The 13,181-nt window shown below is 38.4% G+C and overlaps 1 protein-coding gene across 4 annotated transcripts in view; it reads right to left on the bottom strand.

The window, feature by feature from the left end:
• The window catches only part of ZBTB44 (zinc finger and BTB domain containing 44), a 41,891-nt gene that overhangs the window by 7,288 nt on the left and 21,422 nt on the right, over nt 1-13,181 (bottom strand). The window contains exons 3-5 of one of the 4 annotated variants that reach the window (XM_067310113.1): nt 9,168-9,252; nt 3,534-3,697; nt 895-1,195 (exon numbers count right to left, since the gene is read on the bottom strand). In XM_067310113.1, coding sequence (XP_067166214.1) covers nt 895-1,195; nt 3,534-3,697; nt 9,168-9,252 — 550 coding nt within the window. The remainder of the gene's footprint in view (nt 1-894; nt 1,196-3,533; nt 3,698-9,167; nt 9,253-13,181) is intronic. The other 3 variants (XM_067310114.1, XM_067310115.1, XM_067310116.1) reach the window with 3 other exon arrangements.

Below are 13,181 nucleotides of genomic sequence, written 5' to 3'. Positions count from 1 at the left end.
AAACATATATACATATATATATATACAAACACACATACATATACATATACATATACACACACACATACATAAACACACGTATTTGCATGCTTTAGTTCCTCCTTGTAGTCCATTTAAAAGCAGTAAGTTTTCTTCAGCAACAGTTGAGGTTCACTCTGCAGAAAAGCATTCACCTCTTCAAACCCAAATTAACAATCGGCTATGCTAACCTAATGTTTGGAAATTCAAACTAAAACAACTAAAAATCATGCACTTTAATCTGACGACAACAATAAAGTGCTTACCACAATCATGGCATCATTTCTTAGCAGAGTTTTCATCTCAGCTTTGGCACAAGTGCTAAGAACAAGAACTACGTAAACCCACAGATATGGAGCACTTGTACTTTTAAACAATATTCTCCTGGAAAAACAGTGACTGGCTTTGCTAGTTTGTTTTGTAATTCTTTCATTCTGTATCACTTCCAAGATAACCAAATAGAAAAAAATACCGAAATCACAAGTGAAGTCACAAGTCTATTCCCTATGTAAATGAACAGGGAATGTACAAGAGTCTGGATCTTAAACCATTTACAGAACCCCACAGATACTACAGTACAGAATGATATGCCTTAACATCATTAACCTGCTCATAGATACTACCGAAAAGAGAAACAAGTAGCCCAGAAGCAGCTTCTGCATATCACTGGATTCTTCAGTGCCCTTGTATATAGTTTATACACTGTAAAACAGATATAACAGATAGCGGTGCAAGAATGAATCTGACTGGAATTAGCTGGCAACCTGATGAGAGGCACAGCAGGCTGCCCTGAAAGCAGGAAAAGATGATTTAAGGAAAAAAAAAAAAAAAAAAAAAAAGCAAGTTTCCCTGTTAGGTTTTTGCTGTGCACCTCACCTGCTCTGGAAGTAGTTTGCTAGCTCTGACGCTTCATGGTTCAAGCTCCTCAGGTGAACGATTAAATTTCCAGAGTTGGTGAACATGGCGCCACATGTTTTGCACTCGTAAATCCGAGGCTTGCGGATAATATGCCGGGAAACCCGCATGTGGTGTTTATATTCCCCGAAGGAAGTGAAAGTGGCACTACATATCTGGCACCGGAAACAGCGTTTACCTTCGTGCTTCAGGCGATGCATCTTTAGCGAGTAAGCTCGGGTGAACTTTTTCCCACAGCGGTCACACTGAAATGGTTTAATGCCTGTTGAAGAGAGAGCAAAAATGTTCACCTTTTGTAATCAGAGGTCATTGGCAAAATCCCTCCAGATTTCTAGCAACAAAAGGACACCAGCTGTGGTCAGTCAAAATGAAGTGCTGATTTAAGAAGAAACAGTCTGTTTAATTTTAAAATGGCAGAAACAATTAGCACGGAACTATGATTACTCAGAACCAACAGCCAATAAATTTCGTAACAGTGTGATCCATCTTTAACTCTTACACTTCTTCTTCACAGTTTAAAATGAACATAAGCTTCCATGGATTAGACTAAGGTTAAGATCCTGAGCCACGGCTAAAAAACATCTGATGCAGCTGGCATCTCAAACCATCTTTGAACGCTTTTGATCTTGGAAGATTCTTGTGCCAGACTGGTTCCCAACAATGCAATTATCAGGCTACCCTTAATTGCAACGTCTTTTTCTGGCTGCCTTTGGCCTCAGAGAAGTGTTTTGGCAGGACTGTCTGTGCACAAGGATGCCCCTGTAAGGCAGCAGGAATGGTGATAAAAGGGTGAAGTAACAGCCTTTATATTGTGTGGGAACCCTTCCATACAAAAATTTTCAGCAGCTTTGCATGACAGACAACTCTCTAAGACCGTTTAAGTTCATGCCTCTCATTTTTTCTCATATTAATTTAGAAATCCTGTTACTGGTTCATTTTTTGTTTATTATACACACCAGGAAAACCCCCAAACATATGGGCTTTGCAGCATGTTGCAGTGGCTGACAGTAAGTAATCACACCCAAACAGAACTACTTCAACATAAAAGACTGAATCACTGAAAAGGTAAGATTCAATAAAAAGTCTAAACCCCAGAAAGCGTGGAAATGCAAACATGAGGCCAAGAATCTGGAACTCAATTCAAACTAGAGATGTCAAGGAGGAAGAAAGGTTTTTTCAAAGGGCTGAATGCGCATCAGTCCCTGCAGGCTGTTAATTCCGCTCGTTTTTCACTCTGCTTTCCTAATGTTCAAAGTAGGAGCTGAACCTTTAATTGGGGCTTTTATACAGTGAAAGCTGTAGTTAAGGTTACACTGAAACTCCTTGTTAAGGATGTGAAAACAAGTTAATATTCTAAAATACTCTCTTGTGGATCTAAAACTTTTCAGGCTTGCTTACTGTCCAAGGGCATCTATTTCCTCATAAAGTTTGAGGAAAATCTCTTCAGCCATTTTGCTTATGTGAAAACACTTCCAACTTTTACAACGTTTAAGAATTTCTTTCGCACACTGTTTACTCTAAAGCATGTATTCAGATCTCTCCCAGCTTTGCCCAGGGGTTGCCAGTGGACAGGTCAGCCAGAGATGCTTCACTGAAGCTGGTCTGCTATCAATTAAAACTTCTGCAACCTATTTGGGACAACTGATATGCCCAACCACTTTGCCTTGTTAAATACGAAATGCAGATTATTACTGCTGGCCTAAACAGAATATGGTCATTTTGCTTGAAGGGATTTGCAAATAGCTGCTGACATTGAAAAAATTATGCCTTGAGAATTGCGGTTACTCTGCACAAAAATAGTATTGCATCTTCATGTGGGTAAGAGTCATGCTAAAACCAGGAGATACTAAACCGTTAGGTTTTTGCTCAACTGCAGTAACCCCTTATAGTCCCTTTACACTCACTAAAATGTCAATGCTATTATCAGATAGGGCTGACAAGTCTTGAAAAATACTAATAGCAAAGATATTAACAGTTCATAGTTAGGTTAGAAATCAAAATGAATACAACGTAATTTGCTGATCAAGACTGACTCAGCAGAGGCACGGACACAAAACTTTTGCTATCTGGACTATCTATAGTAGCTAAATTGACTATCAAACCAATTAAATTGTTAAGTCCCCCCCAAAATTATGAAATTCAGATGCATATGACATTCTTCAAAACAAGCATGTAAGATAAACAATATTCTTTTATGGCTGTGAGCCTCCTCTACAACACAGTATACAATTACAACATCTAAGAAGAAGAATCAATCTTCTTTAATATACACCAACTCTTTAATATAATAAAAAAGCCAATTATACTTCATTCCATCTCAAATTTTATCATGAGAATGATTTATTCAGATGGCTTTCAGGCAATCAGAATTTTTTCAGTCCATACAAATGTTAATCATCCATAAGTGCAACTATCAGTCCGATTTGATGTATCAACACATGCATTCGATGAGGCATACCTCTACCCAATCTTTCTAAAATCAATTCTCAAACACTTGATGGGTGATTAAAAAAGAATTGCATTACTATGTTTGCCGCACAGCGAGCAAACCTCTGTGGGTCTATAAATTAATAATTCTTGGGAATGGAAATGTTTCTTACCTGAGTGGATAAGCATGTGTTGTTTTAAGTTCTGAATGCGAGTGAACCGGACCCCGCAGGTTGGACACTGAAAAGGTCTATCTGGGCCATTTGGGCTGGGTCTCTCTGTGCTGCTGGTAGAAGGAGCAATGTAGAGTTGGTAGGGATACTGAACGTTCTCCAAACTACGAAGAAAAAATTCACCGATTTACAAGCACGCTAGAGAAAAAATAAGAAGCCTTGCCCATGGAAAATTGGAACATTGAACATATTGGTATGAGAAGAAAAAAAAGACAGGCCTTTACCATTACTGCTTTCTGTTTACGCTAGAAATCTCTTCCTTTATAACTACAGGTCTGACCTACATCTAGAGGTCTTATACTCACTGACTTTGTACATCTGATGAGAAACAGAGAATAATCTCTAACTTCTGTTTCTTTCGGCAAAAGGTCTGAATATCAGCTGCAAACTGAACTTCATTTTTTAGGCATGAGCATTTTTTCAAGTATATCGATGATCTACAGTCAGCAAATAGTCCCAGAGGGAGAATTTAAAGAACTAAGCAAACTGGAAAGCAAAGGAGTATTTTGCAGTTTCAGTGATATTTACAAAGGAAATTAAAACAGATGCATTTTCATTTCAATTCAGGCTCAGTGAGCAATCACTAGTATCTATAATTACATATTTCTAAGTTTAAAATATTAATCTAATTAATTGATACTTGCTCCTTGTCTGATTCAAACAACTCTGTGAGAGTAGCACAAGCACTGTATTTAAAAAACAGCACAGAGACTGTACAAGGAACAATTTACCTTTCAAAGAAGTTATTTAAAACTGACTAATTGCTCCTGCATACCCTCTAGCTGTAAACTGTTTAATGGAACTACAGTGTTATAATCCAAGTCCTCTGGCAAGGTATTTCCTTCACTAAAGGGCAGAGTCAAATAAAAACCAACCTGCTGCTACAAACATAAAAACAACAGGAGTTTGAACTTACCTGGGACTTCCCTTCCTTGAGCATTATGGTCTATATTTTTGTTGAAATAGACATTTCAGCTTGCTCACAGCCTGATGGCAGATCGGACGTCACTGGCAGCAGGGAACTGCTCTGACCATGAATATCCCCTGCAGGTGATAGCTACCGTGGCCAGAACAATGCAATTTTACTTTCCTAAATTCTAATGTATTATATATATTGTGAAAAAAAGTGCAACAATGTCTCCTGCTGCAGACAGTCAGAAATTTTCTCTAACTGAACAAATCCAGAGCTTTGCATGCCTACTTCTGTCTCTAGCCTAGACTGTTGGCTTCTAGGCTAGACTGAGTTTGTGGACTTTTAACACTCACAGGAATGAAATGTGCAGTTAAGCACAAATACATTTTCCTGTGCATCATGCAAAAATCCACAGACCAGATCTGCACAAGAAGACTAGAAGTAGGATCATCTCTTTAAAATCAATGTCTTAACTGCCTTGGTTTACTCTGGAAAAGACTGTTCAGACAACTGTAAGAATTGGATATCTGAATTCTGAGTGCAATGATGAGTCTCAGCTGCAAAAGTTCCAGCTGTAAAACTTGTCTGGTAAGAGAAAGCAGCTACCAGAAAGTATCTCCTGATGGACGCAAGGTAAGCGAGTTCCTGGCAGGAATTACAACTGCTCTGTAAAACTGATGAGGATCTCTTGCCTCCCAGAGAGCTGGAATAATATTTGTTCTGTGGAAACTTTATGTTGGGACTTTTACAGAATTTTTTCCCCATGCTGATAATATTATCCAATCAGCTTCTATTTTTTGTGGTAATGGAAAAGCTGGTACCAGGGAACACAAACCAAATGCACACGAACATCTCTGCACAGAGCCAGCACACATGTTGCACGGTTAGTGCTGAGCAGACACTACTCATGGGCCAAGCTGGACCCAAACTGAGTCCCAAAGTGCTGTCTGAGCAGGCCTGAACTGTACATATACAGCAGATTTCTGCTGTGAGAAACAGAGATGGCCCAATCTCAGTTATTACAAACCTGCTCAGAGCTGTATCATTTTTGGAGAGCTGGACAAGCAATTTCATTGGTTTTCACTTTTTTTTATACACAGTAGGGTCCTAGAGAGCCTGGGAAAAGAGAGATGCTGACAAACTTATTGATCTTTGCATGAGGAAAGATTTTTCAAGAGGCAAGTTACCAGCTCATATCCTGGGCCTGACAGAAGATACTTCACTGTCACTTACGGGTGCAAAAAGGTCAACTGATGGCTCACCAAATGCACCTGAAATGAATGAGGATATTTCTAAGCATACGTTCTGATTTGTCTAACCAATCTTCTGCCATAAGCTCTGGCATTCCTCTTCCTCTTTGTGAGCAGATCACTAGATAAAGAACAAATCTTACTCTACTCAGATGTGGAAATGCTGGCTTTCTCTCTGGAGTTGGTGTGACCATATGCTTTATACTGGCCAGACTGATTGGGGCCCAAGAGAGACACCTTTCCCCCCATCTGGTATTTGACAAACGTCATGCAGTTTAGTTAAGGGGTGAATCCCTTCAAAAAAGGTTCCCTTGCACTTAACCGGCTGGAGAGAGAATTTACAATAAAGATTTTCACAGCTATGTGCCAACAGAAGTGCCAGGTGCCAGGCAGGGGTGGTAAAAGGATGACTGGATGGGCAGCAAGAACTATTGCTTGTAGATTTTAAAATAAAGTTTGGGTTTTCTGTTAAAAAATACTATGATGAGAAAGAATGTTTAAAGGGGATAAAATGGGAAACATGAGGCTCTCCTGCTACCAGTGACTGACAAGCCTTTTTCCATCCTTACACTGCAAGCAGGCTGAAATACCTATTGGGGACATACCTGAGGACCTTAGGACAATGAAGAAATTACATTTAAAACACAATCATATTTTCTCTCCCCTGCTTCTTTTTTTCCCCATATACTCACTTAACTTTTCATGACTTGCAATTTGTGATAAATGTGGGATTTAACATTTTAATGTGTTTAATTTCTAACAGAATTTCTGTAACAGCTTTATGAAAAGATGTTTTAAATATTTTAATCATAATATTAAAACATTCCACTTGCAATTTTTTTCTTTTCACAGATTATATGCATATCCAACTCTGTAGAACTAAATGCTGGCAAACACAAACGCCAGAATGCTCACTGAGTCTAAAAATGTGCTCTATTTGTAAATGACACATATTTAAAAAAACGGAGGTTCTCGTTATATTAGACCTTACAAATCTTTTAGATTTTAGCCTTTGCAATTCCTCTTTAAATGCAGCCACAAACTGATACAGAGACTATCTGTTAAGCCAGGCAAGGCTGAATTATATATCTGTATTACGGAAGTGTATTACAGCCCAAATGTGAAAAATTAGAGAAAGAATATAACAGACATTACCGTGTAACAGTAGTTTTAATAAACAGTTTCCTGTGCGCTTATTAAACTGAGAACGATGTGCACATGACCTGCTCTTTGAAACTAATTGATTATGGAGGAGGACCAATTAATTTTGTTAATTATTTAACAAAGAAAGTGAAGAGAGAAAACATGCTAGCTTTTAAAATATTTACAATTGTTTCCACAGTGAAAAGAGTGTCGTATTGAAAGGCTTTTGGATGGGCTACTCTTTTGCTTTGTATTCTGAATAGATATATAGTATATACATATTCAAATAGGTAGTTTCCAATATAAATTTGTATTGTTCACTCAGAACCAATTTTGGCATTTTGAGAATCTATAGTAATAAAGCAAAGTACAACTTGGCCTTAAACCAAAGATGCATTTAAAAACAACCAAAAAAGTGAGGAAAATTTTCTGCGTCTGTATGATATGTTGACTGTGTTTGAATTTGATTCAGCTGAAGCTCAATATTGGACTGTATTCAGAATCCTGTATAATCTCATTTTTATACACACATCCAAAATGTTGCAGGGAGAACAACTGGCCATATTTATCTGCTCATGCCCCCATCCTGTGCTTGAAATGGGAACTGAAAAGTCCAGCGCTCGAAGGGCCGTCGCAGCACATCAGACTGTGCTGTCGCATCCCGAGAGGCACAGAGACACAAGTGTGTGAAAGACAGCTTCTTACGACCCGAAAGCACCATTTGACATATTTAACTGATTTATGGGATAAGTACTGTCTTGTAACTTTCGCTTGAATTTATAAAATACATCACTTGATAGAAAATCTTAGTTCTGGAGTGCAAAATTTTTATAAATGCACATAGCTATTAGTTCCCTTAGTATTATATAAACAATGCACAAATTCTAGTTCATTTTGATGATGTTTCTTTTATTCTGAAACTAATTATCTTCAAACTTGTGCATAAACCAGGGCAAATATTTTCTTCTCTACATGGAAGAGACCTTTTAGTGGAAAATTTTACAGTGCATTAAAATGATAGTATACATTTTGCATTTTCTATGCAGTTTTTGCTGAAGTTCTGTAATTTTATGGGAAACTTCTCAAATTATCCACTGCTGAAAATACATATGCAACTTGACTTTAGAGTTATAGCTTTAAAAATCTGGGATTAGTTCTAATGCAACAAGTGCTTCTATTATCAGTCAAAACTCTAAGTGCTGGATACTATTTTTATATTGAGGTTTGCACAGTAGAAGGTAGCAGGTGGATAAAATCTTCTTTGTCATATACAAAATCTTTTCTAGGCAGTTATTTTCCCTTCAGATTTAATCCTACACTGGGACAGGTTTTAGACAGAAATGGCAGGAAAGATTTTATGAGCAATAAAAATGCAGCTCTTGATAGTTATCTCTATAGGGAGTTTCACTTGACACAGTTTCTGGAGTAACTCCCAAAGGTTCACACTTCTTACTCAGACCTACTTGCCTAACAAAATATAACACAAAAGCTAGCTTGACAATACTTTATAAGTTTTGCTACAAAACACCATAGCGCTATCTATACACCATACTTGATACGTACCACAAAAGCAAAGAAATGCAAGTAAACCAATTGTGTGTACCCTTGTATGCACTTGCAGGTACATAACTTCACTCCAACAGAATTACCATACATCTTCGACCAAGCAGAACAATCTTAGTTCCACCTTCTCTGCCAGCCTTCCCCTATCCCGCTATTAAATCACTCATCGCAGCACAGCAAAAGACTGCTAAATATTTACATAGAATGACAGAATATGTTGGTAAAAGGCTGCTAAAAGGCTGCGTGCAGAAAGTTTGGGTGAAAAGATTGAAGGCTGCGCTGCCTGCTCTGTGGTTTATGGCAACAGTGATGTCTGGAGAAGCCAAGACCAGGTACATGTTTTCATTCTGTTGCTTTTGTGGCTTTACGTCAGCTGTAGCATGCATGCAACAACCACGCCTGTTTCACAATAAAGACTTTTGTTTATTAATAAAGAGCAGTGATGAAGAAACAGCAAAAACATGAATATCTTTCATCACCAGTATAGCCTGGAAATACACAGGAAATGAAAAACAAGTAAGCAAATGCTGACTTTCATCACCTACATTTTTCTAAAGCATCTGATCCTTCAGGCACTGATTGTACTTTGATCAACACAGAGAATTATATGTACAAACAGCTAAACATTCGGAGATTAAGGCTGGGTAGGTTAGCAACAGCACACCACTTCCTGCAGAACAGTGTGAACACTTCATTGGTACATACCGATCATCATCATCTGCATGAGCGTTAGTGCCAGAGGTACTTTGGAGTGTGGGCAATCCCTCCGTAACCCCCTCATCTATTGAGCCTAGGCAAAGAAAAAAGGGCGATTTAATGCAAAATAAGTGTTCAAAACCGGCTGGGGGGTAGGTAAATACACATAAGGCTTGTTCTCCAAATCTCTGACAGACACTGCTTCCTGAACGATGAGCTACTAAGCTTTTCTTCAGAAAATCTGTTAGAAAACCAGGAGCAATCATGTTCCAACGCAACTTCTCCTCTACACAGACTATTTAGTAAATGGACAACTCAATATATGGCAAATACTTGGCACACCTAGAAAATGAAAAGCATCTATGTTAAATACAGCTAGAGCTTTCAAAACACATCCAATATTAACACTGTAAAGCAGAAATGTTACTTTCACTTAAAGGACACTAGTTCATGAGTTCAACCCTGCTACTGTCTATTGCCTTCCTGTTCCACACCTTCCAAATATATTAATACTTGTTGATAATACTTCCACTTATTGATAAAAGGCTGAAACAGGAACAGTCCTATGAGAAATTAAAGACGCAACTCAAAGGAGACATTTGTTTGTAAGAGAAATGCATACACAAAACCATTCAAGAGTTTTGTTCAGTGCACAAACATCCAAGCAAACTAGCTCAAGTGGATTTTGGAAACAGAATCTAAGGTTAAATTCAGCACTAAATCAAACCTTTACAACAGCTGATGCGTCTGACTGTTGTTCAGATGGGCCTCCCTCATCACCACTTGGGGGTTCAGGACTCAGCCCTTGTTCAGGCATACTAAGCAAGAATATTTTGGTCTGATGTCACCATAACAGAGAGGGAAGTTGGCAGTACAGTACTGAAACAACTCTTAGCAGAACTTGTGCTGCCTCCCCAACAACAAACCCTTTGCTTTTAAAAAGCACATCTTCTGGTTTGGTCTTCTGTGACCATTTAGACAAACCATGTTTGGTTCTTTCTGTAATCTGAGTGCAGAGAGCAGACTAGATCTCCTCGCAGTCCTGCTTTGCCGCTGATAATCTCTGTGTGTGCAATGGGAGATGAGGAAAATGAATGACTGAACTCCAGCAAATTTCAACAGGAGCAGGGCTGCTGTCATCACTCTCCAAGACAGGGGTTCCCAAACCATGACACATGTATGGTTAGTAGCATGAAAGCCACTTGGAAGTGGCGCACAAGAAAATCCATCTTGCCTCCTTTTTCCTCTGTTGAGACAGAACAGTGAGCACTGATGCAACTTTTCGGAACAGCCAAGCAGCCCTTGAATCTCTACCACTGAATCTGTGTGAGACAACAACAGATGGGGAGAATGAGATTTCTCTCTCTACACCTACATCCTGAGAACGAGCGCAGCTTGGGACAGTGTTAGGAGCTGCTCCTGCTGCTATGGTAAGTCACATTCCTGCTTTCTGAGATGGTGGTACACGAGCAATCTAAATTTGGGAAACCTTCTCTAAAATACTCTAGAAAAATGGAGTATCCTTAGGTCTAAGACGACAAATATCAGATAAAATGGAAAACCAAAGAGAAGGAACAAAGAGATGGAAAGAGGGCGGGGGAAAACATGCTTATTTTATCGAAAGAAGACACAATTAGAGAGTCCTGCCTCCAAAAAAGGCTGTCCCTATAAAGAACAGAGTGTTCTACAAAACCCAACTGAAGTAAAAGATTACTGGTCTTAGCGTGACCCCATATTACAGGGCCAGTGATGGGAGGGAACTTTTATCTCTAGCAAGTATTTGAAAATAACTCTAGCAGCACCAAAATTTATAATTTTGATATGAGCTGACTGACAAACTATGGTTGGGAAATTCAGCAAGTGTGCAATCTGTAAAATTACAAACGTTAATCCCATTTTGATTTATCCTTCTTTCTCTTGAAATACTTAACTGAAAGTCGACTAAAAAATAAAGCCAATTGCTTTTAATTTTATTTCTAAGCCTTCACCTCTCAAATGGAATCACTGTTAATGAGTTAGGAAAATCTTCTCAAACATAGTTATTGTTGTTACCACAATGACTTATTTATGAAGGCTCTGCTTCACGTCTCCCTCCATATTATAAAGTGCTTCCAAATATAATAAATTGCAAATGAGCAATTCTTGAAATTGCCCAAAGAGTGAATGAGAGCTCTCTGTAATATCAAAAAGAGAGGCAGGAACGCTTTTATAAATGCACTGTAAAACACTGAGATAAATATATGCAATTATACAAAGAAAATACGTTCAGGGAAGAGAAAGCCATACTTCAACATACCTCTCTGGCTCCATTTACTGTTCTTACATTACTGTATGAGGAAATATTTCTTTGGGAGGTAAGAAGTGCTTTCTGAGCTGCAAAGTGTGCCTTATCATATATTTGGTACACGTGAATTGTACTAAAAAACAAGAGCTTTATTTCCCTTTATGGCAAAATGTGACTAAAAACTAAGATCAAGACAGTTAATAATGCTACGCAAAGACCACTAAATAATAACTCAAACTTATTCGAAGACACAGAATAGACTAGCACTTCGAAGATTTGGGGCTAGCATACTTTTTTCTCTCTGTAGCCTTTTTAAGGAAGAACATGCTGTATTAACATCCTCAATAAGAGGCATTTAAGTTTGAGCATTATGATTACTAAGGCCTGAGATCCACTGCTCAGCGGTGTACAAATGGTCAGGCACACAACCTTAGCACTACAAAACCTAGAACAGGAAACGGAGAACGGAAAACTTTCTAGCAAATGTCACGCGGCTTCAGAACTTCAGCAGACACCGTCCGAGGCAGGATGTGCAAAGCTGCTGTCAACAGAAATCATTGCACAGATGAGGAAATTGGCTAAAGCAAGCTTTATCGTGAGAGCAGGATTCAGTAAGGTGCCTGCCTAGTAGGGTACATTTCAAAGGATTTTTTGTTTAACAATAACGCCACAACTCTCTTAGAAAAGGAGCCTTTACAGCACTCAGTGACACCTCTCCTTCTACAATTCACTCCTAGTCTCATATTCTTATGTCCCTATTCATTCAAGCCACTTAGAACTATGCTGCTTTTCTGATACTGCTAACTCCAAGAGATGCCCTCCAAGAACTTTCGCAGAGAGTACGCCACTACTTTGTAATCCAGAGTTTAAACCAAGTTTGTTCTTTTAGCCTGCTTGGATCTGATGTTTTTAGGTGGTAAAACTCCCTCCTTTCACTAGATATGCTATTTTAGCTTTCCCTAATTGTTACTTCCACTCGCTCTATTTGTCTGTGACAGTAATGTCTGCTGATGCAATGATTTGCATCTCCGATCGCACGGCCCTGACAACGTCTTTTGTGAGTTCCTACTGTAATGAGTTAAAAGCTGAGTTAAACTACCTGTTCTTGAACCAGCATCTTTTTCCCTGGAGACTACCCAGCAAACTAACTCTTTCTTTAAGTTTTTAATCCATGCACTATTTTGACAAACTACATCTGAAGATTTAGAGATGCTTAAACAGATATTAAACCTGCTTCTCAGAAAAGGCAAATATCATTCTCTGCAGTAAATAAAGCATTACTGATCTAAAATGTCAACACAGGAGCTATACAAACTGATGAACAAAAATGAACAGTATAGAAAGTATTCAAGGATGGGGTAAAAGGACAATATTTCCATTTCTTTTTAGTGAGTTTTACATGAGATATTTTAACAACATTGGTTATATGCTGCATTCCCAGCATGGTCAGATTGATTGAACATTCACTTTCTGCAGAGAAGGCACAGCGTTACACTGACCAGAAAAAAACCAATAACGTAGCCTACAAGGCTACATTTGTTTATTTTGTTTTATTCTATTTATTTTATTAACTGAAGTAGCATTTCACATATACATTATTCGAATGAGGCAGACCAGTGCATTCTCCATCCTTATGGTTCTCAAGTAAAACAGGCTTTATTAAAAATCCTTCAGTAAACAAACCCTCTGCTGAGCGCACGTCAAGCCACTCAATTCAAAGCAAAATAGCTGACCTATGC

This window comes from Apteryx mantelli, chromosome 23 (assembly GCF_036417845.1).
Source record: "Apteryx mantelli isolate bAptMan1 chromosome 23, bAptMan1.hap1, whole genome shotgun sequence".
Classification (NCBI taxonomy): Eukaryota; Metazoa; Chordata; class Aves; order Apterygiformes; family Apterygidae; genus Apteryx; species Apteryx mantelli.
The sequence above is the reverse complement of the archived record's forward strand: the minus strand, read 5'-3'. Positions and strand labels throughout refer to the sequence as shown.